Source organism: Stegastes partitus, unplaced genomic scaffold, assembly GCF_000690725.1.
Source record: "Stegastes partitus isolate 25-593 unplaced genomic scaffold, Stegastes_partitus-1.0.2 Scaffold1026, whole genome shotgun sequence".
Taxonomy (NCBI): domain Eukaryota; kingdom Metazoa; phylum Chordata; class Actinopteri; family Pomacentridae; genus Stegastes; species Stegastes partitus.
This window is the reverse complement of record NW_007578757.1, coordinates 118,042-140,313: the sequence shown is the minus strand read 5'-3', so window position 1 is coordinate 140,313 and position 22,272 is coordinate 118,042. Positions and strand designations below refer to the sequence as shown.

General features: G+C 41.5%; 1 protein-coding gene across 1 annotated transcript in view; it reads left to right on the top strand.

Annotated features, from left to right (window-relative positions):
* adcy2b (adenylate cyclase 2b (brain)) overlaps positions 1 to 22,272 on the top strand; it is a 57,423-nt gene that overhangs the window by 28,425 nt on the left and 6,726 nt on the right. The window contains exons 8-20 of the mRNA XM_008295166.1: positions 1,333 to 1,491; positions 2,097 to 2,229; positions 6,704 to 6,880; positions 6,968 to 7,008; positions 7,104 to 7,184; positions 8,105 to 8,174; positions 8,435 to 8,532; positions 9,177 to 9,261; positions 12,406 to 12,546; positions 14,187 to 14,315; positions 15,062 to 15,246; positions 19,953 to 20,037; positions 22,012 to 22,170. Coding sequence (XP_008293388.1) covers positions 1,333 to 1,491; positions 2,097 to 2,229; positions 6,704 to 6,880; positions 6,968 to 7,008; positions 7,104 to 7,184; positions 8,105 to 8,174; positions 8,435 to 8,532; positions 9,177 to 9,261; positions 12,406 to 12,546; positions 14,187 to 14,315; positions 15,062 to 15,246; positions 19,953 to 20,037; positions 22,012 to 22,170 — 1,543 coding nt within the window. The remainder of the gene's footprint in view (positions 1 to 1,332; positions 1,492 to 2,096; positions 2,230 to 6,703; positions 6,881 to 6,967; positions 7,009 to 7,103; positions 7,185 to 8,104; positions 8,175 to 8,434; positions 8,533 to 9,176; positions 9,262 to 12,405; positions 12,547 to 14,186; positions 14,316 to 15,061; positions 15,247 to 19,952; positions 20,038 to 22,011; positions 22,171 to 22,272) is intronic.

Here is a 22,272-nt window from a genome sequence, read left to right as displayed (position 1 = left end):
TCACACGGGCATAATTTTCTTAGTGCTCTATTGTTGCGGACACTTCGATATGCCAATCTAATGATAAATAAATAAATAAGCCCACTTATTGGAATATCCTGGATATAGTCATAATTCCATCCTGGACTGAGGGTGTGATAATAAACGGGCAGCACTGTAGCTCTCCTCTTCCTGGGGTGTATTACTATGGTAAGTTATGCTGAAAAGATAACCTGGAAAGAGATCAACAAATATAAAAACACTGCTTAATAACCAATCAGCTCTTGGAAAATAAAATGAGACCTACAGGTTCTCAGTGGTGGGAACTCCAGTCTTCTTTTCTTACTTTTTTTTTTTCCTGTTGACTGCAAGAAATGTCAAAGCCAATATATATAGTTGTGTATTCCTTTGTGTAGCAATATAATTCCTCAACAGAGACTTATAAAGCAGCAAAGCCTTGTACTTGTTGAACTCATAGGATTTGCAGTGAGCCTGCTTACCCCTTTGAATGATGTTTTCAAAATTGGTCTTTACTTGCCCGCGAGACCATTTAACACTGCCGGGGTTGCACCTGAAAGAATAAGGTGAAATGGACTTCTATGCTATGAGAATGTTTGATACATAGGCTGTACGTTAACTACCAAAGGAACTGTAGTCAGATGCACTTAATAAGTAATATTGATAAGGCCATTAACTTACGCAGTCACACAGTCAACACAGCAGCTTACTGTCCCCTTTTGGCTGCAGCAGCTGTGTTGCTTTTATTAGTAATATAGTTTATTCTTTATGTGAAAAATATGTTCTACGGCTATCTGCTGCCATCGCTTTTTATGCTTACACACTCATCGCTAAGTTCAGAAATCCTGGCTTGACTTATTGAGTGGATAACCAGCCTCAGCCTGCGGGCAGCTCAAGTGGTCAAGCAGATTTTCCACTATTTGTAAGATTGCCGATTTCCCTGCCAGCTCTTCCATGTGCTGCAATGTCCATGACAGCACAATCCAAGTCAGCTGGTAAGCACCTTACATGGCAGTTCTACCACCGTTGGTATATGAATGGGTCGAAGAGAAAAACCCTGTAAAGCCCTTAATGCAACAGAGTAATGGTTGAAAGGTGCTGTATAAGTTTGCGTTCACCTTGCATGACCGCTTAGCCTGACTGAGGTTGTTAGGCTCAGTTAATCCAGATAACAGACACACATCCTGAGTACGCTGAACTTGCTTTGCAGCACAGGCCTCAGCTCTGTACTCAGCTGTGCAAATAACTTCCGCTGCTCTCCTCTCACTTTTGGAAAGAAAGCAAATAAGCGCTTCTCCTTTAAAGTGTACTTTGTCTGCGCTTCACTCTCCACAGGAAGGTCCGAGATGCCACCGGAGTCGATATCAACATGCGTGTCGGCGTTCACTCTGGAAATGTCCTCTGTGGTGTGATTGGCCTCCGGAAGTGGCAGTATGATGTGTGGTCACATGATGTAACGCTTGCCAATCACATGGAGGCGGGAGGCGTACCCGGGTAAGATAAGAATAAGTAACACTTACAAGACAGCAACTAAGCAAGAATGTTTAATTTGATACTCGTGCTGTTACAGCTTGCAAACCCTGGCACACAGTAAATCTTCCACGCTGCAATACTGGGATGCTTAACATCCGAAAATGCACACATTTGCAGAGAGACATGGAACATGATATATGTCTTTTCTAATTCTGCCTGTTATGAGCATTTTAGTCAATTATAGCTACCTCATTTGACCAAGCAGCTCTACATTTGTTACGTGGCCATTAGGTCTGCCATCCGAGCGCTGTAACAAGCTGGGGAAAATTGGCTGGTGGTTATGTGTATGCTACTCTGAAAATAAGCTCTCTAGTGCCACAGCATTGTCTCACTGGGCTGCTAATGGTTTGGCTCCTGTTATGTCTGCTGAAAGCTACCTGAAAAATATGGCCCCTGAAAAAGACATATGACCGTCTCCTTCCATCTCCCTTTGCGAGGGCAGCAAACAAAGCTGGATTGCAAGTTAGTGTAGGTTGTGAAGCTGGAAAGTAAATAACATGTTTCAGGGAACTGTCAATGACGCAAGCGCTTCACTGCTCGTTGCCTGTTCAAATACTTGCCTCCAGGAGGGTCCACATCTCTTCAGTGACGTTGGAGCATTTGAAAGGCTCATACAAGGTGGAGCCTGGAGACGGACAAAGCAGAGATTCCTACTTGAAAGAACATAAAGTGGTTACCTTCCTGGTCATCAACCCAAAGGTCAGACATCATCACCCGCCTTTATGCATATATACAGTCAGTTAGAAAGCGATGTCGAAGAAGTAGCAGCAGCAGCAGCTGTGGACTTATCGGACGATTAGTTTTTCTTAATGTGCTCAGTTATTGGCATGTTTGACATCACTAAAAGCAAGTCAAGAATTACTCTTGACTTGCTTTTATGTGGTAACCCCAGGAGCTTTTTAGTTGCTTTATTTATTTTGCTGTTGACTTCATGCAAGTTTTGCCATTTTCTGGTTCCAGACTATAAAATGCCATTTCTATTATTAGATTTGTAGAATAATCGAATAATAGTTACCATCATTTCTCAGTATGATCTTATAGCAGTAGGTGCACATATGAAGTTCACCAAGGAAAATACGTTGCGGTGCAATTTGAAGAGTTGACAAACAAAATAGGAGGAACATCTGAAACGATAATACACATCAGTCTAATGCACAATATAGAATTTATGCCTACAATGAATGAAATGAAAAATGAAATGAAAAATACTTTATTTATCCCAGAAGGGAAATTCAATAATGCTAATAATAATAATTCTATATCTGATATGCTGATATTTTCCAACTAATTTTCACCAATTGCTAATATTATTTCCACCTAATTGCAGAGAACATGTGGTCTCTCTTGTATTAAATAACATATTATTATGTCTAACTCATTAAGGTAGCCCACCACCTGATGATCTTACTTTAGCGTGTTGCTATGCTAATATTTGCTATTCAACCGTAAACATGCTGAGGCTGGTTTCACAGGTATTTGGTCATCCCAGAAAAAAAGAAAAAACAGCTGACATTTTTTAAGAACAAGACCTTTTTCTATACAGCCCCTTTAAAAACAGAAAGGATACCCAGAAGGCAACACCAGACAGTAACCCAAATAAAACTGCATTAAGAATAGGTTAAAACAGGAGGACAGAAGATGCGAAAGTGCAAAATGTCAACATAAATATGTATAAATAAAAGGAAAAAAAAGCAATGATCACCTTTAAAGCAATACAAAGACACAATACAAAGAAGTACAACGCAATTAAAGGGCAGCAAAGATGATACATTCACTTTAGATTACGCTGTCTATGGTATAACCTATGATTAATATTTATGTACAGTAGCTTGCAGTCAGTTTGCAGCAGCAGTATCTATATACGGTGTGTTTTGGGTCATGACTTGGTCTGTCATGTATTTTATGGAGTCAGAATGCAAAAACATGAGTCTGTTTTCAGCACAACACCACAGCTTTACAAACATTTATATGATCACTTCTTCATCCCGCCAAGAGCACAGTGGGCAGCTAATCAATACCGGCAATGTCAGGCACAGGAAAATAATGTAGTGTACCAATGATGACATGTTATCAAAGGAACAGCATTTCTGCAGGTGTCCAGTCAATCTCTCTGCTCAGAGCAGATTATGTTTGAAGTCCTCTTTCTCTACTTGAAGCACTGTGAATGGATTGTGACACCGTGCAGCTCCCTCCTATCAAACGGGGCCGATTAAGGACATTTAAGGGATCTGCCTCTTCTGTGAACTGTCTGCCGAGAACATCTCTATATAGAAATTTGCTGCTGGCATCCAGACTTAGCTCAGTGTTTTTGGCTTGGCAAATGAAAAAAACCCGTACTTAACAGTCCCCTGCCTTCCTAATCCCTCCACAAATTGGCTAAGATGCACCCACTCCCCCAAATATCAGCGAGAAAACTTTCCCCCTTTCTTCCTTCAGGCATGGTGTGTTCACTGTCTGCTTGCTTCATTGACCTCGGGGCTCTCAGAGGAGCACTGGCATGATTTTTCTAAAGAATTAAGGCCTTTTAGTGCATCTTATGGAAATGCAATTAACTGCACAAAAAGCCAGAGTGTCTTTTCACCATTGATTCCTCCAAATACGGTCTCTAGGCTGCTTTTTTTTTTTTTGTCTTGTCCTTTTTGTTTTCATGGATCGCTAGCTTTCCCATAAATTCATCCCACCAGCTTAAACTGTCTTCCTGTTCTCTCTGAGCAAATTCTCAAGTCAGCTGCAGTATTTTCCGCATGAGATTTACAATTTGCGAGAAAAAAGCGCACAAGAGGAACAATGTAATCGTGCATCCCACATGATTCTCATATATTCTGTTAACTGAAACAGAAAAGTTTCCCCAACCTTTACCGGAGTTGCTAATGTGAGAGATCAATCATGTTTTCTTGTGCGCAGAAGAAGTCAGTTATCTGTGCTCACATCTTCAGTCCAACAAACTTCATCAGCTGTAATATGTTTGTGAGATTTATCCTCCTGAGTTATTGATTAAGTTAAGCAATAAGGGGTTAGTTAGCATTCATACACATTACACACTCTGGGCACTCTCTGTTCTCTGCAGTACATCAGTGCATTTCAGTTTCGGTCAGCACTTACCGTGTTTGAATATTATCCTTTTTAACTTTTCTTCTAGTTTCTCATTTATAAAAGCAGCGTAGTGACACTAAAGCAGAGAGACCTAAATTACTTTGGCTCCTCGCAGCTGTATAGTAATTAACTAAACCAGCAGTTTTTGTGGTTAATGTTACCATTTTATACGAGCATCTCCGCAGGATGTGACAAGATGCTCCTCCGTAACCTTTATTCATTTAGCACAGATAGGTTTTCGATATCCAATCAGATATCGGAAAAAGGCTGCGGGTGCTCGGTGACATTTTCAAGAAGCCTTGAATGGATCAAAGCCAAATATGGAGCATGGATCACAGGAGGTGTCATTTCTGCTGTCGTTGTCATTGATTGTCACTGTCAGAGCCGCTCGGTACGCCCGCGGGAAATAAACACAGCCATCATGGACTGTGTCTGTTTCAATTCTTAAAAAGAAACCTGTGCCATGTTTGGTCAGTCACAACGCCTGTCTCCGTGAGCAATTAAAATAATCCACCAGAGGTGCTTGTCATCGTCCCAGACTCTCAGTGTTTCTGTAAGCGCTGAAGTGGCGCGCTCTTTGTCAGAGAAAAGTATTCACGTCAAACTAGAAGGAGAGCAGCATCGTTCTAAAAGTGTTTTAAGTAGCTCAAGTCATTGACGGGCCAGTCGCAGACATCAAGAGCAGTTAAATGTCCGATGTTCCTAAAACACATCACTTCACACCCACTGAGAGTGAGCACTCTGGATGTGTAAACGTCTGGTTTACGTGGTTGCACTTGCAGAACATTGGTCAACTGTTTCATAAATGAGTGTTACAGAACAAAAGCAATGCTTCATCTAAGTCGCTCATAATGCTTTGAATTAGGGCTGAACAATGAATGAAAAGATTATCAGAATTGCAAATCACAACAAGCAGAAAATCCAAATTACAAAAGCTGCAGTTTTTTGACGTTTTAACATAATGACGTGCTACATACGAGGTGTGCCAGAAAAGTTTTAGGGCTGGTGTCAAAAAAGATATATTTCAAATCCAAACTACAAACTACAAGTGTTCCCCTTCCAAATAATCCTCCTGGAGTCTAACACACTTTCCCAGCCTTCTCTGCCACGCCGCCATGCACTCCTGGAAGGATTTTTCCAGGATCCTCCGCAGCTCCGTCATCACAACCATCTTGATGTCGTCCACGTCTTCACAGCGGGTCCCCTTGATGACCCCCTTGAGTTTGGGGAAGAGGAAAAAATCCCACGGAGCCAAGTGGGTTGAGTAGGGAGGTTGCTCCAGCACGGTGATGTTCTTCTCAGTCAGGAACTGTTGGATGTTCAGGGCATTGTGAGCAGGAACGTTGTCATGGTGAAGCAGCCATGACTTGTCCTGCCACAACTCTCGCCTCTTCTCGTGCTCTGAACAAAGCAAACGTCACAGGATCTCTTTGTAGACGTTCTGGTTGATGGTCTGAAGGGGAAAACTTGTCGTTTGTGTTTTGGGTTTGTCTTTTTTTGCCCCCGTTCTTGGACTTTTTTTGACACACCTCGTAGATGTTCCAGTCTGTGAAGCATATTCTTGTCTAAGGCGACAGGGGGAATTTTTTTCAAAGGAAAATAAATTCAAAAGTTTAAATTCCCACTGAAACGCTGACGAATACCACAATAACTGCCAAAATAATTGCAGTGACTTTTCTTGCACATGGTTCAGCTTTGTTTTGAATTGTAACTCACTTGCCGATCTTTGGTTCCAAAGCATTTGTAATGATAAAATATAAATTATTCTAAAATGTTAGCAACAAATGTTTAGCACTTGCTGTGAAGCTGACTTTTTGGCAAAACTATATTCTCTGATGAGCCGAAACATAATGACAACACATATCTAATATACATGTCTAATTTTCTGTTGGTCCTGGACTGGTCTGGACTAAATATGGCCCCTGAAGGTGTATCGGGCACCATGGAGTCAACAGCGGATCCTTTAAGTCCTGGAAGTTGTGTGATGGAGTCAGTGCAGATCAGATTTGTTGGAGCACATCCCCTATATATAATGTCAGGAATTACCTGTCTATTTCCTCTGTTCTTGTTGGTTTCCCAGACCGAGAGGCACAGCCCGCTGCTCGGCCTGCGCTCTCGTCCTTCTCTGGACGGTGGGAAGATGAGGGCATCTGTTAGGATGACCCGCTACCTGGAGTCCTGGGGAGCTGCCAAACCCTTCGCCAATCTTCACCATCGAGACAGCATGACCACAGACAACGGCACGATTAACACGACCGTGAGCGCTTCTTTCTCACACGCTAACAGAAATATTCTGCTCAGCAGCTTACATTCAGAATCATTAACGGTCTGATTGGTGTTTCAGGACGTTCCAATGGGGCAGTACCACTTCCAGAGACGAGAGAGGTGAGCTGAAAGGACACATGTAGTCGCTCTGTCTTCACAGTGTTTCATCACAGGTACAGGTGCACTAAAATGTCATCCCTTCACTTCAATACCAGGTCCAAATCCCAGAGGAGGAGGTTTGAGGAAGAACTCAATGAACGAATGATTCGCACCATCGATGGCATCAATTCGCAGAAGTAAGCATCGGAGTTCTGCATCACTCCTCACAGTTACAGCTGATAGAAGCAGGATAGCAGGATAAAGACAAGTCTGATCACTTTCATGAGGTCACTGATGAATGCACTCCATCACAGCTGTTGTTTGCTTTGTATACTAAACCATATTGGCTTAAAGACACCTTTCAGTTAGTCAGACAGAAAACCCAAATGAGTCAAGAATGTGGCTCAAAGTGTTAAAATGACCCTGGGCTTACTTCTTTAATCATGTTTTATAGATGTGATGTTGCATTCTTTGAAGTTTTTAACATAAATTTAATATACAGCACAGTTAAGAAAAGAGTTCTCAGCCCTCAGCAATTAAGCCCAAAAATCTAAAGATGAGATAAGATCATGAGAAATAATTTACTAACAAAAAACATGACAAACATGGACCAATATTTGTATTCACACAAAACCAGAATCATTTGAAAAGATGCGCCAGCTTTTAGGAAAAACACGTTCTTTTGAATGTATTAAGATGTGAGATTGACAGTTAAGTCTCAGTATGACTCTGTGCCTGGTAATTTAATAAGATTCATTTCCATCTTCTTATGAACAAAATGAGTTTGTAAATTGCAGATATTCTGCAACAATATTTTCATTGTAATTTACCCCACAGCAGTGAAACTGAGCACATTAAAATCTGTTTGGTATTCAGAAAAACAAGACGGAGCGCTCTGACTTTATTCTCTGCATATGAAATGCGTTGCACATTTCACAAACTTAAGTTCTAATAAGTATAAATAATTAAGATATAAGATGTCATGTTTATAATAAATTCATACAAGAGCGTTTGGTTCAGTGTTGCACGACGAAGAGTTACAGAAGCGTTTTCTGCTGCCACATAACACAACCCAGAGCCTGATCCTCTGTACTGTCTGTTTCACTTGCGTCTCCAGACAGTGGTTGAAGTCTGAAGACATCCAGAGGATCTCGTTGTTCTTTCACAACAAAGCCTTGGAAAAAGAGGTAGGCGAATGCATACAAAGCACCGACTGCATTGTTCACCGGGGAAACAAATCAATTGAATTATATAGGTATCAGTGGAAGGGAAGTCATTACAGAGACGGAGGAGGATGATTCTCGTCCTCTATGTGCTGATTTGTCTGTAAATTCCTTTATTTTCTCATCATTTCTAGATTGTCTTTGCTTCATGTTAGTCTTGACTGTACAGCACAGCCTCATAATCCTGTGTGTGTGTTATGTTTTGCCCTGTCTTCTCTCTACAGTACAGATCCACTACATTACCTGCCTTCAAGTACTACGTCACCTGCGCCTGCCTCATATTCTGCTGTATATTCATAGTGCAAGTCCTCGTCTTGCCCAAGTAAGTCCATACCCCTTTCACGGGATTTACTCCGCACTCCGCTCCCTGCAGCAACTCCAGCTGTGGCGGCAGCTCGATGTGAAAAAGCCATTTGACGCCAGCTGTCTCATCAACAGGACCACGCTGAAATGAAAGAGGCAGGGGAGCAAGAGGCAGAATGTTAAAAAGCTGATCGGGATAAAAGGGCACCATGTCTGCTAGTGATTATAGATCAGGTGAATCAAAGTGTGGCGTCTCTTTAATGGCGAGGAGAGAAATTCACGGTCATGCTAATTTACTGCTTCTGGGAGCCAAAGGTGTAATTCAGCATCTGAGAGGCCATTGATTTTCTAATTCCCCTCTCTCTCACTCTCTTTATCTTTGCTCTGTTAGTCACAGCATCGCTCTGCACATTTAGACGTGACATCATCTGTTTTATGGCAGGCGTCCTTAAATCATCCATGTTGTGTTTTTTTTGCTTAGAAAAACTGATACACAAGCAAACTTCATTTTGAAGCGACTGAACTCATCCACTGTTCTGCTGCCTCGGTGTCAGTGGATCACAGTGTCATGTAGAATACATGAAAGCCTTCATTACATTTATAGTTATGGATGGCACTGCAGAGATGCCAAGAGAGTTCCAGTAATGCGAGTGTGTGTTCCAGAACTGCTGTGCTGGGGATCTCCTTTGGCCTGGCATTCCTGCTCTTGGCTTTGATCCTGCTCCTTTGCTTCGCTGGTCACATTCTGGTGAGTTTGCATTGATTAATCGGTGAAAACGCGCACGTGCACAGAGCTTCATGCTCACATTCAAAAGTGGAGAAGTGCAGTTGTTAACTACTGGATTAATCACAAGCTATTTTGATAGTCAGTTAATTAACTTGAGTAATTTTTCAAGAACAAAAAAAAAATCCTATTGCGGCATCTTAACCATTTATAGAGCAGTCCTTGAAATCCTTGGAAAATGAACATTTCAACCCTGGGCTGTTGTTGAAGGATATTTCAAGGTATTTTTTTTCTTTTGTGATTAAAAAAAAAAAAAAAAATGTTGCAAATCAAGATTAATAAAGGCAATTAATTGGTATCTTGCCTGTCTACAGTTAAAAAAAAAAAAAAAAAAAAGGAATTTAGAAAAAGTAACAAACTGCAAAAAAACATTGATTTAGAAACATTTGAGTTCGAGGTAGTGATACTTAACAGTAACAAAGTATTTATAAAGTACTTGCCAAGTTCATTTAGTGACATTTTTCTTGGGGTTGTGGTGTTAGTGGCACTAATCTCAAAAAATAAATCAAAGTGGAGTTCAATGCAAACCAGTAACAAAGCGTTTATAAAGTGCCTGGAGCATTTGCTAAGTGACATGTTTCATAAGGTAATGATATTGGCACTCATATAAGAACTAAATCAAAGTGCAGATGGTTCTTCAACCTCAAGGAGAGGCACAGGGTGGACATATTGAACATCCAAGGAAGTTACCAAATATGGTCACTTTCCCCATAAAGGGTTAAACTGAATACTGTCTGTTTTGGTTTTCTCCTCTATGACAATAAACTGAACATATTGTGGACAAAAAGGAACATTTGAGGATGTCATCTTGGGCTTTGGGAAACATTTATTGAGTGTTTTCAGCATTTCCTGACATCCATAGTGCACGAGGGGTCCCTGAATGAATTGATTAAAGTTATGTGAGTCATGTGCTATGGCCTTCACAGTGACCAGGCTTCACCCCAGTGGATCACTAATGGAGATTTTTGACCAAAGTGGTAAACAATTCTCTCCACCACCACCACCATCAACGCACCAAATGAAGGAAATGTCTTTGAAAAGAACAGTGTTTATCCCTCCACGAGAGTTCCAGACACTTAAACAATGAATGCTAATGGTGGCACCTCACCTGCTAAGACACTGTATTTTCCTTTAATTTGTCACCAGTCTGTATGTGCAGGTTATTCAAAGTGTCATTCAAACATTCTTGCATGGGCAGTATGATTAAAAATATGCTTAAGTGTTGAAGTGTAGGCAGAATAGTTGTGTTTAATAGATTTTCCTGCAAGTTAATCTAACACTTGCTTGAACATTTTAAGCATTTACTGTAGAACTACAAAGGAACTACAGTACATAGAATATATCTAATTCATCTGCCACAAAAAATAACACAGTTTAGTTAGAAATTTTGCATTTAGAGCAGTAACCTTATTTGTTTCAATGATTTTTATGCATTCGCTGCCAATCTCTGAATTTGCTCTCAAAACTGTGGAAGTCACTGAGGCGCCGGTAGTCTGCTCCAAAGATTCAAGTCAGACAAATAAAGAGTTGATTTTCTTACAAGGTTCGTGGATGTTTCCAGTTGGAACCAGTAACAGCTACAGGTGTTATGTATGAGTATTATGCCAACTAATCTACCTTATATCCTCCTTCATAGAATAGCCAAAGATTTACTGCTTTTGTTTTTTTTTGTCCGGCACAAGGGGACAGATGGGTATTGTTCCCCAGCTGCCACAGCTACCTGTCACAGGTGTTTTATGGACAATCGATGAATGATTACTCCCTTAAGAACCAATTTCCTCCCTCTCAAGAGCGTATTATCTCTCGGTAAATGGGTCACTTTTAATTAATGGAGGGTTATCAATAACTTTTGATGTGTCTTGGCCTTCTTATCAGCTTTATACACTGCTTCAGTAAGGACAGGTCATGCATCATGACCCATCAATTTAACAGTCTGTATGTTCCCAGTGAAAGCTGCCTGGGTCACTGGTGAACGAGCACACAGTCGACACAACTGAGCGGACATGACATTACTCACAATGTATGCGAGATGCACCTGGTTGGGTTTGTGTAAGCCAGGAGGTTGGCAGCCTGCAGCTCCGGAGCCTCATGAGGCTCTTTCATCCCTCTGCTGCGGCTCCTTGTGGCCTTGGAAGATAAATAAGGAGTATTTAATTTAAACTTGCTTTATTTTAGTTTTTTTTAAATGTAATTCTAAATTTGAAGATTATGGTGATCTTGTAACATTAAAATGAAACGCTCAAAATCGTCGCTCAAAATTTGCGTCACAAACGCCGATGTGCGACACCCACCGGCACGCACAGTGTTGCTAACTTGGCTAGCGATGTTTTGAAACGGGTCCAAATGGCTCTTTGAATTATCATTATGGGGTCACATTATAGCTGAAGGACGTGCTCTGTTCGTCTGTAGAAAAGTGCATTACGTGGTTATTTTAATCACACACATTGGGAAAAGCAAAATTTAGAAAGGAATGCCGTCATTTTATGTCCTCAAATTTGGCACACAAAAAAAAAGAATTCTTGTTCATCTACAAAGTGTAACTGTCTCAGAACTCAATCTAAAGGAGAGAGCCTAGTTCTGTTCAAACTCATACTACAGTATGAACATACTGTCCTGAAGGGTGAGAAATTAGAAAAAAACTGTCAAACTGATATAAACGCCAAAATAATTGGAAAATGTTCCTCGTTGGAACTTTTGGGTAAGAATAAAACTTTAGTTGTTTTTTTTGTTGTTTTTTTTTAGCTAAAATTAATTTCTCTTATCCAGCTAATTGTCTATTAGGCTCCTTCAACATTTGGCATGTATGATCTGCGCTTCAACACTTTCTGGCTTTGTTCTTATTTAGTTAGACGGAATTAGCTGCCCTGAGCAATAAAGATAACAAACGTGACCTTTTAAATTGAGTGACTTTCAGCTCTCCAGTATCCTTTTAATCAATCGGAAGATGAGTCCCCAGAGGACAGCAATTTTCAAGTCGTATAAGCAAAAGGAATAAAAGAGTTACTGAGCGGTAGAATATTTTCAGTTTACCACAGAAACATGCTTTAGATAAAACAGTGTCCTCTTTTTTTCTTGTCGGTCATTTTCTCTGTTTCTTCGCATCCACAGCAGGGAAGGAAGGGATCCTTCTGCTCTCTTACATGGTTCCCAACTTCGTCCCGCATCATCGTCACCAATAACCCCTGGCTACGATTGGTCCTCACCATGACAACCACTGCTCTCATACTGGTGATGGCTGTCTTCAATATGGTGAGAAGTCAGTTAAAATGTTGTAAATGTGGTTTGTCCACTGGTTTCTGTCGCAGGTCACTGTGGAACAGTCTGGGTCAATACCTGCCCTATTGTGGCTGCAGTAGCACAGTGGACATGATTTATTTGGAGTTGAAGGTTGGTGGGTAGAGAAGAGCAAAACCTAAGCCCTGTAAAAATCATATAAAACTTTAAAACATGTTTGTGAGGTTTTTTTTTAAGAAAAAAAAGTCCAAAAAATGTATTTCATTTTATTTTTATTTTAATGTTTGTTTTTTTCTCTATACAGCCAAAGTCAGTTACATTGCAAAATATGGTTTTCACTGAGCTTCAAACCGATGCCACTGGGACTGGCTCATTAGGCGTTTATAAGCCAATGCTTAACCTTGCCATAATATGAGTTTTATCTCTCTAAACTTCAAAAGCTGTGTCTTCCAACCCAATGTCATGAGACAAATGCATAAAAGGTAGGTTGGTGGGAATTTTGATGTGGAATGCATTGTGACCCAGCTGCACACCAGATGTTTCTGGTAACGAATGAGAGAGGACATTGCCCTCTGATGTGGCACCAGCCCTAGCTTCGCATCCGAAGTCAGGCCATGCAAGACACCACAAGCCCCAATGGGTATGGTTCGAGTGGAAGCTCCCATGGAACGCATTGCCTTGAAAATCATGGGGCCAATGAGACAGAGCACCAAAACTGCTATTAACTTATGGTACAGGACTATTTTGGTATTTTGAAAACATGCACCGCACCCATCCAACCTCAGTCTGATGGTCAAGTCAAAAGGTTCAATGTTAATCTGCAAAAGATTTTGGCCACAACAGCTGAGCGATGCCACTGGGCCTGGGAAGTCATGATCCTGTATGTTGTCACGGCCTACCAAGTGACAAAGCAGCACCACTGGTTTCACTCCCAACTTCATGTGGACCTGGTAGCCAGTTTACCTGCAGACCCTGACCCAGCCCCTTCAAGCCCCAAATATATTTAGCACCTCAGAGAAAGCCAACTTCAGTCCGAGAGAGGATAGTTCTCCCTGCTGCCAGACCACACTCCAGAGAACAGAGCAGGAAAAGGCTAACACATATCAAAAGTTCTTAATGACTTACACCACTCGGAGGTTGGATTTAAGTTTTGAGGAGCTCTCACTGGATTTTAAAATCATCCAGAGGAGGATGAAAGGGATTTTTCTTGCGATGTGGCGCTTTAGCAAACATTCTAGATGTAAGACACACTATCGTCAGCCTCTGCAAAGGCACCAAGGCTCGCTTTGGTGTCAACGATGCAATCCTACTTGAAGATGGATCAGCACACCCAGACATGATCAGAGGCAAAGTGTAAGAAGAATTCCCGGAAACACTGAGTTATATAAACTGCATGAGAGATCTCTGAAGAAGAGACGGACAGCAGTCATGATTTGCAGATGGGCGGAGGCTGGGTGGAGCAGGCAGCATGAATGAACGCTGCCTCAGTTATAAAGCACGCTTAGTGGGTGGGCTGGACTGAAGTAGTGAACGGTTGGACATCAGGGGGCTTGTGACTACCTGACTCCCTGCCAGCCTGAACTAACATGGAGCTCCAAATAAGTTTTTAGTCAAGAAATGACCACTGCAACTGTTCTCTTTGATTTGTTTGTTAGTTCTTTGTGGAAGACATTGGAGGATCGATGGAGGACGTCCTGACAACCGCTCCACCTGTCAATCTAACCAATGACAGCCGATTGGATGATATGGAAGAAAACACAGGCAAAAACAAGTTTTACCTGCCAGTAAGTACAGCATTGAGAGGTTAACAACATTAGCTGGAGAGAGGGTGCTTCCTAGCTCATCCAGCTTACATTAGCTGGAATTGATCTAAAATGGTCATTTAAAACTAAAATAAAATAGGAATTTGTGTCTGTGCTAACTTCTTTGTTGGTTTCATTTCAAACAGGCATAGTTTAATACAATATTGAATGTATTAAAGAGCTCACTGTTAGGCATTTGCTAAGCAGCATCTTTCATTGACCACTGTTTCATATCACTTTACCGTGAAGGAAGAATAATTCAAAGAGACAGCCATGCACATTTTTTCCAGTGTCGTGAGGAAGCTTTTGTTTAGCCGTTCTGTTGTACATCTGTAAAGTCAGTGATAGACACTTTAAAGAAGGTGGTGACTTTAAACATCTTAAATCACCTGTTGTCAGACTTAAAGGGAATTCCTAAAGCTCAGACGTGTTATTCATTGTCCTGTGTATTCTCAACCAGCAGGGCAGAGACCTTCTTACGCTCACTTTAGCTGACAGGATCGCCATGTGGATTGTTGCAAACTCTAGTTTTCTTCTTGCTTCATCTCGCATGTTGGTTGATTCACTATTTTTAGAGCAATACATGTAGAAATACAGCCCTATTTCCATCTGTTTGTCCGCATGATACATCCTTTGTAAAAGATACAAGTCTCATACACAGGACAGAACATACGCATTTTATTAATCTGTACCGGTATCTCTGTTGCACTCTGACTCTCTGTCCTCAGTATTTCATCTACTGCTGCATATTGGGCCTGGTATCGTGCTCAGTGTTCTTGAGGATCAACTATGAGCTGAAGATGGTGGTGATGCTGGTTGCCGTGGTGATCTACAACATCATCATTCTCCAGACACATTCGTCTCTGCTGGATGGATTCAGCAAAGCGTTGTACCCCACCGATAAACTAGATAGGTACCCGCACACACTCTTTATCTTTATAACACACTGTCTCTGCATCCTAATGCAGGTATTATTGGAACCATTATTAGGCCCACTTAAGGTCAATATCTGTTTGAAACCCTCCGCCCTGAATACTAAAACTGAACCGCAGTCTGTAGGTGTCATAGAATGAAAATCAGGGGTTCTTTGTTTTTTGTTTTTTTAAACCCTGTTGCCATGCCAATATGTTTTTTATACGTCAGAAGAAAAGTCATTAGCAAGTCAGCGCTATGGCTGAGAAACTGTAGTGTACCAATGACCAGAATCATACTGTCAGGGTCTCATACGTGACAAACCAAGGAACCAATTATGCCAACTTGGAGGGCCTTTCTGCTTCATTGTTCTGCTTCAGAACTGTATCGTAGTTGGAGCATGCAGGGCTGAATGACTCAAATATTACAACTTGTCATCGTGCAGCTTAGAGTAGTATAATAGAGTCATAGGCGAGCTGGTGTGCTCAACCTGTAGCAAGAAGCACAAGGGTAAAAGGGGGATAGATAAATATACAGACCTAAATGCATAGACCCCATACATCTACACCATTTTAAAGCAGGAAGGGACAATAACCATGGAAATTAATCAGGGTCGGTATCAGTATGAATCTGAGTCATAGACTGTATCAAAGATGGACGTAGCTTCCGTGACGTCACCCGTTGGTTTCTGCACTGAGAAAATGAAGCCAGGGTTTTGCTACTTCCTGGTTGACATCTTGGATTTTTGGAGCCAGTGACGCAAAATCGTCGGAGGGGGGCGGAGCCATAGGAGCAGCGATTGGTCAGACGGATTGAGAGGCGGGCCCTCTCTGCCCGCCCACATTTACCGCCTTCTGCTCGCTTTGTCTGTATGGTTGCTGCCGACTGTCAGTCAAGCCAGCCACGCCCCTTGCCCCGCAAAATGTCCCGAGCTGAAGGAATGCAGTATTTCTTGATCTGTGATCACTTCTTTTCCAATTCATTTCTATGGGAGCCAGGGCTTTTTGGAGCCAGGACTAGCAGACGTAGTGATATTGCAGGTTTTTGACACTTCCGGGTTGGCTTCATTTTTCGGGGCCGGTTGCTACGTCCATCTTTTATACAGTCTATGATCTGAGTCCAGTCCTTTGTCTACATCTGCTATCAAACAGGTGTAACAACTTTGAAATTATTCTGAATAAATACAGCATCATTTATCAATAATTGATTAAATTGGATTACAAATTGAATACACTGAGTAGCTGTCCTGTGATAGCGTTGCTATTTTAAGCCCTGCACTACTACATAGGTTGGTGTCTCACATGCTAAGTTAGAGGAATGCTGTTTTAATTGGTTGTGGCTTGATTTAACTTATGTGTGTCGGCATTAGAGAGGATGTTGTCATGATGTGCCTATACTAGCCAAAAACCTCACAATGCTCTCTGCTTGACAACATGGAAGTGTCCGCCTGTTTTAGTTACCACAGTATTAAACAGTAATAGGTGGTGCAACCAGGTACTACAGCTAATCTACAATAGATGAAGTGTGGCCCTGCGATAGACTGGCGACCTGTCCAGGGTGTCCCCTGCCTTCGCCCTAAGTCGGCTGGGATAGACTCCAGCCCCCCGTGACCCTAGTGTGGATTAAGCGGTGTATAGATAATGGATGGATGGATGTATTATCTAGGAAAACGGTAACAGATTGAGACTCCGTATCAGCAGATGTAAAATATTAAATGACTTGGTTTGAGATGTTTACCCAGTGACCAGAGAAGCTTTTTAAGGAGATTTAGGGCTTCTCTCATGACCTAATGACCAGAAAGATATTTGAATGGTGAAAAGACAGTAGAGGCTTGCGGTGCTTGCCTGTATGCAAAAAGAGGGGAAGTCACTAGTCCCAGACAGAGCCACTTTCCTTGAGAAACTTGCAAAATATTTGTTTGCATTAAACGCCTCTTAGTCCATCTGTTTGTGGGGGATAAAGGGTTGTCCTCAGTCGCCTAATGCCAAGAAGTCTGCGCATATCCCGAAGCAGTTTAGACATAATGTCTCAAAAACCCACCCGTGAAAAAATACAAATAAGCCAAAAGTCAACCGTCTAGGCCTTGACAAACTTCAAGGGGCAACACTTCTGGGTGCTCTTTTGCATAATCAGTAACAAGCAGCATGAATCTGCTGCCTGATTTGTTCTTCTCCACCGGGCCTGGGAAAGACTGATGCTGAGGTAGCAATAGCACATATGACTGTCGATCAAGTGCAACCCCTGGAGAGGAGGATGATGAATGACAGAGTGAGACACAGCAGTTTGTGTTGATGGAGCTGCATTCCTCTTTCACATTTGACTGACAGCCAGAGTCTCACTGCCGAAGAAATCCCATTATGCAAAAAAGTTTTCAGGGCTGGTGAAAGAAACGCATTTTTTTTTTACACTTTATTATTTCGCTCTTTGTTTCTCCTTCTCACCTTCCCCTCTATTCGCATGACGAGTGAACTGCTTTTGCCAAAAAACACCGAGGCAAATAAATGGGAATAGTTATGAATTGCTAAATGAAAGGGAAATAGACCAGGATTGCCTAATGAATCAGTTTTATTTTGTCACGAGTAGCAATTTACACTTCATTACCTCAAACATCTTTGGATGCACACCCTCTGTTATGTATTCATGTCTTAAAATTGTTACGTCTACAGTTTGGCAAGCTGAGTTTATATTATTTACGCCATTTAAATCTGGGATTCATGCAAACTAGATAAAGGCTGCACAAAATAGTCTCATTAACACAGTCTTACTGGGACTAAATCATATTTTTTTTCATTTATTTTTGTGATATCTACAACTAAACAGACATAAATAATAACTAAAAACCTCAAAGGAGCAGCTGTTGTTCATGTTTGTACCCACACCATGTGCACATGTGTTGGATTGTTGTTTTTTTTTTCAATTTTGAATGTCTGTAAATTCCAAGAAGCCATTTAAACTGTTCATAAAGTATAAAAATCAACTAGCTGTAAGAGGCTGTGCAAGTAGAAATCCATCACAGTGAATGTCATTCTGGATGCCGTGTTGTGCAGAGGTGTTGTTTGCAGTGATATTTGAGGATTCTGAGTAGATTTTCATGCTGTAAATGTCAGAAAATAAGAAATATAGATCTGGGGGGGAGGTTGGTAAATCACATAGGTGGTACTAACATAACATGTACATACAGTGCTTTACAATTTATTCGACCACCTCTCTGGTTTGTTAAGTACTGTACATATATTTATAGACCATCCAGCATCATGAAGTGCTTTAATGCCACTCGACATTTTACCATTTTGAACAGGAATGAGGAATTTCAAACTGAATTCACCTTTTTAGACCCAAATCTGAGCCACTGGACTTCTCTGAGAAGTCAGAAATGAATCAAGCATAACATTCAACCACTAAAACTATTTTTTTTTCTGTTCAAGAATGCAAGTAAATAGCTCTAATTTGGCATTTTATTCAAGAAATTACAATGTGCTTTAGTATTTTTCAGGGTTTTTTTTTGTAAAACTGTAAATTTGATAACTCATGGATAACAATAATAACAATATTTTAGCATTAAGAATATAATTTCAGTTAAAGAGCTTCTACATACTGGTGTATTAACCATTACAGAAACATAGAAAACTATTTTGCTAATTATCAGTGCTGTTCATTTAGTGCAGCTGTTGCTGTACATAAAAGTATCATTAGGAGAGATCATTAGGAAGTAAAGAACTGCATTTATTACAGAAGCACTTGTACAGGTAACTAAAAGAAATTTGGGAATTAGACTCTAGTGAGAAGCAACATCTCAGAGGGGAGTCCTAGATGAAGGTAGGAGATGAGGATAGGACTCCTGGTGGTGGAGCAACGTTAGCTGACTGGTTGAGATGCTCTCCACCACCGGGATAAGGTGGAGATGGGGAGACGGACAGACGCACAAAAGGGCTGATTGGCTGAGAAACCGACAGTGAAGTGATTTTCTCAGTGTGGGAAAACAGAAATGCCGAAGGAAACAGAGCAGCAGGAGCACCGAGAGGAACAGAGAGAAGCTGAGAGAGCAGATCTTCCTTATTAGACACATACAGCCTCGTTGAATGGCATGTAAAATAAACACTATGTTCTGCTCAACAAATCCCAAAGAAAGACCAAAAACCAGCAAATGATCGCCTCTCAATATGTTCCAGTATTCTGAAGATGTAGACATTCAAAAGCAAGTCACAATTACACGCTTGTATTTTTAATCCCAAAGTCAGCGTAGTTTTTTATTAGTAAATGTTACTAAAAGTCAAATTTGCAAAACACACACACACACACACACACAAAAAGCTGTATAGGAATTATAGAGCCCTCCTCCTGCAGTAACACGCAAAAGTAGTCAAGCTAAAATCACAACTGGTTGAGATTCAAACCTCGGTGCCCCAAGCAGAAGTCCATCCCTCCCATTGTGCCACCACATCCCTGCTATTGATAGGTTGACATCTTCTGTTGCGGGCTAGATTTTCTAAAAACCTGAAGTTGGAGCCCGGAGGTGGAGGTGCTGAAGTTTAACTTAGAAAGGTTCATATGGATTTTCTGCCAATGAAGCTAAAAAATAAAAAGTACTGCCAACCTTAGCTTCAAGCAGGACTGGTGTTTTTATTGAGGACTATTTTCAGCTGTGGATGAATACGCATTTGAAGATCAGAACTCTCGTTATAATTGTGGTCCTCTGTCTCTGTTCAGACCAGGCGTTCTGAAGGATCTGAAGACCATGGGTTCAGTGTCTCTGTTCATCTTCTTCGTCACGCTGCTGGTGTTAGCAAGACAGGTGAGTAGCTTTCTCAGGGCAACCCCCACAATGACATCACTGCGTAATAGTGAATCTTATGTGGGTCATTCATCTCATTAGGCCTCTGAGCGCTGTGGCCAAATCAGGAAGTCACCCAGTGGAGGAGAGAGATTGCATACCTGTGGATTTAAATTGGCTTTTTTGCAGAATGCATGTACTGCAAGTGAATCCGTGCTGAAGGATTTGACTCTGTGTGATCAAAATATTTGCTCAGATGGTAGCGTTGGAGCAGCCGGCCCGGTCCGCTGCCTCTACCTCCTCCTCTCTACCCGCCATCCTCACTTCATATGAGCTCAGTTGACACAGATTTGGTGTGGGTGTTTTATCTTTTTTCGGGGTGCCATCCATCATCTCTGACCTCAAAGCAGATGTTCTGCACAGAAAGAAAACCCCTCGAGCTTCTGTACCCAAAACCGGGGCTCCCCTGAGAGCCGCATTTGGTCCAAACAGCTCCGTGTGTTGTTCTCATTCTGGGTCACTGTCACCAGAAGGGAGGGGAGCATTTGTTTTGGAAACACAATTTTGCTGCGTAAAACTCTTTGTGGTGTACTTATTAAGGAATAATTGGATTCATTCTTCCGGATGTTGTTTGGCTATAAATTAGCGCAGTACAATGCTTCATCAATTATAATTCTGGAAACGGGTCAAAAAGGTTCTCAGAGCATTGCCAAAGTACGTAAATCCATGCCGGAAATGGTTTCATATGCCTTTCGCCTGCATGTTATCAGATTTGCCTTGCAAAATTTTAATCATCAGCGCTAATGATCTCTTTTCCAGCCATTTAGTCAGAGGGAGGAGAAAGCAGGTTACAAGACACAAGGCATCTGTAATTCATCCCTCAAGAACAGACGCGCAATGGAGCAAAACTCATTTACGGGCTCGTTAGCTGGTTTTTAAACAGCATCTGGAATGAGCTGCGCTTCTTCTGGCCTACTTTCTTGACTCATGGAGGTACTGGAACTCCTCTCGCCACAAGAGAAGCAAAACGCTCCAACTGTACATCCCTATATGTAGACAGCAATAAATGGTTCAGACTATCTGTCCTCAGAGGGCTGGAAGCTAGTCAGTGCTTTTATTTCAGCCTCAGGCTATCAGCAGCATAGCATAGGATCTCAGCGCAGAGCTGTTTAGGCCTTCGCTGTTGGAGTTGTCTAAATTGGCACCATACTTTAATCTCAAGGGAAACATATTCAGCGCACACATATATCATCCAAACTGCTAACAACACACATGAAGTATCTCTCACAGGAGACTAGAAACACTCCCACACACATCCATACACGAGGACTGTAGGGGCCAGCCCACAAGTCGCCCGGAGCTCTCACATATATATGAGCATAATGATGGTGTGTTCAGGGAAGCCTGTGTGATGAAACACACACTTCTGGGATGGTTTGACCTCGATATGTGAGTCTTCCTGACATATTTCGATGTGTCTAAAAGTCCTTCAAGCATGAATAACCAAAAAGAAAAAAAAGAAGAAGCGGTGGCTATCTTTTATGCAAAGCAGTCCTGTCCGCTTACTATTTCCTTGAGCCATAACAGCGGAGCTTCTCGCATTGTTTCATTGTCATCCTTATTGGGACATTAATTTTCTATGAATAACAAGCATGCCCTTTAGATTCAGCTGGTTAGGTTTTCCTAGAGATCCCATAACTTTCCATTCAGTGGTAATGCTCAGACAGCCTATCTCTGAGAAACGCCTTCACGTCACGGGTTTCTGGAGCCGCGGGCCTAAACAACGCTGTTTTCTTTAACAACATGTGGTCCGTGCTGGGGTTCATGCTACAAATATAGATATCTGCATCAACATGAATTAAAAAAAAATAAAAAACTTCTTCTCTTGATGATTTGTGTTTTCTTTCCGCCCTGCTTTTGGTGCAAGTTTGTGCTGAGAGGGTGCAGGGCGTGAATGACGCAGGTGTCTCTTTACTCTGTGTCCTCCTGTAACAGAATGAATATTACTGTAGGTTGGACTTCTTGTGGAGGGACAAGTTCAAGAGGGAGTGCGAGGAGATCGAAACCATGGAGAACCTCAACCGGGTTCTGCTGGAGAACGTTTTGCCGGCTCACGTCGCCGAGCACTTCCTGGGACGCAACTGGAAAAACGAAGTGAGTGAAAGACGATGATAGTTTTTCGGCAATTTGCTAAGTGAAATTGTGGCATTTAGAATTAGAATAAAACTTTATTGATTGCTACACCAGAAAAAAACA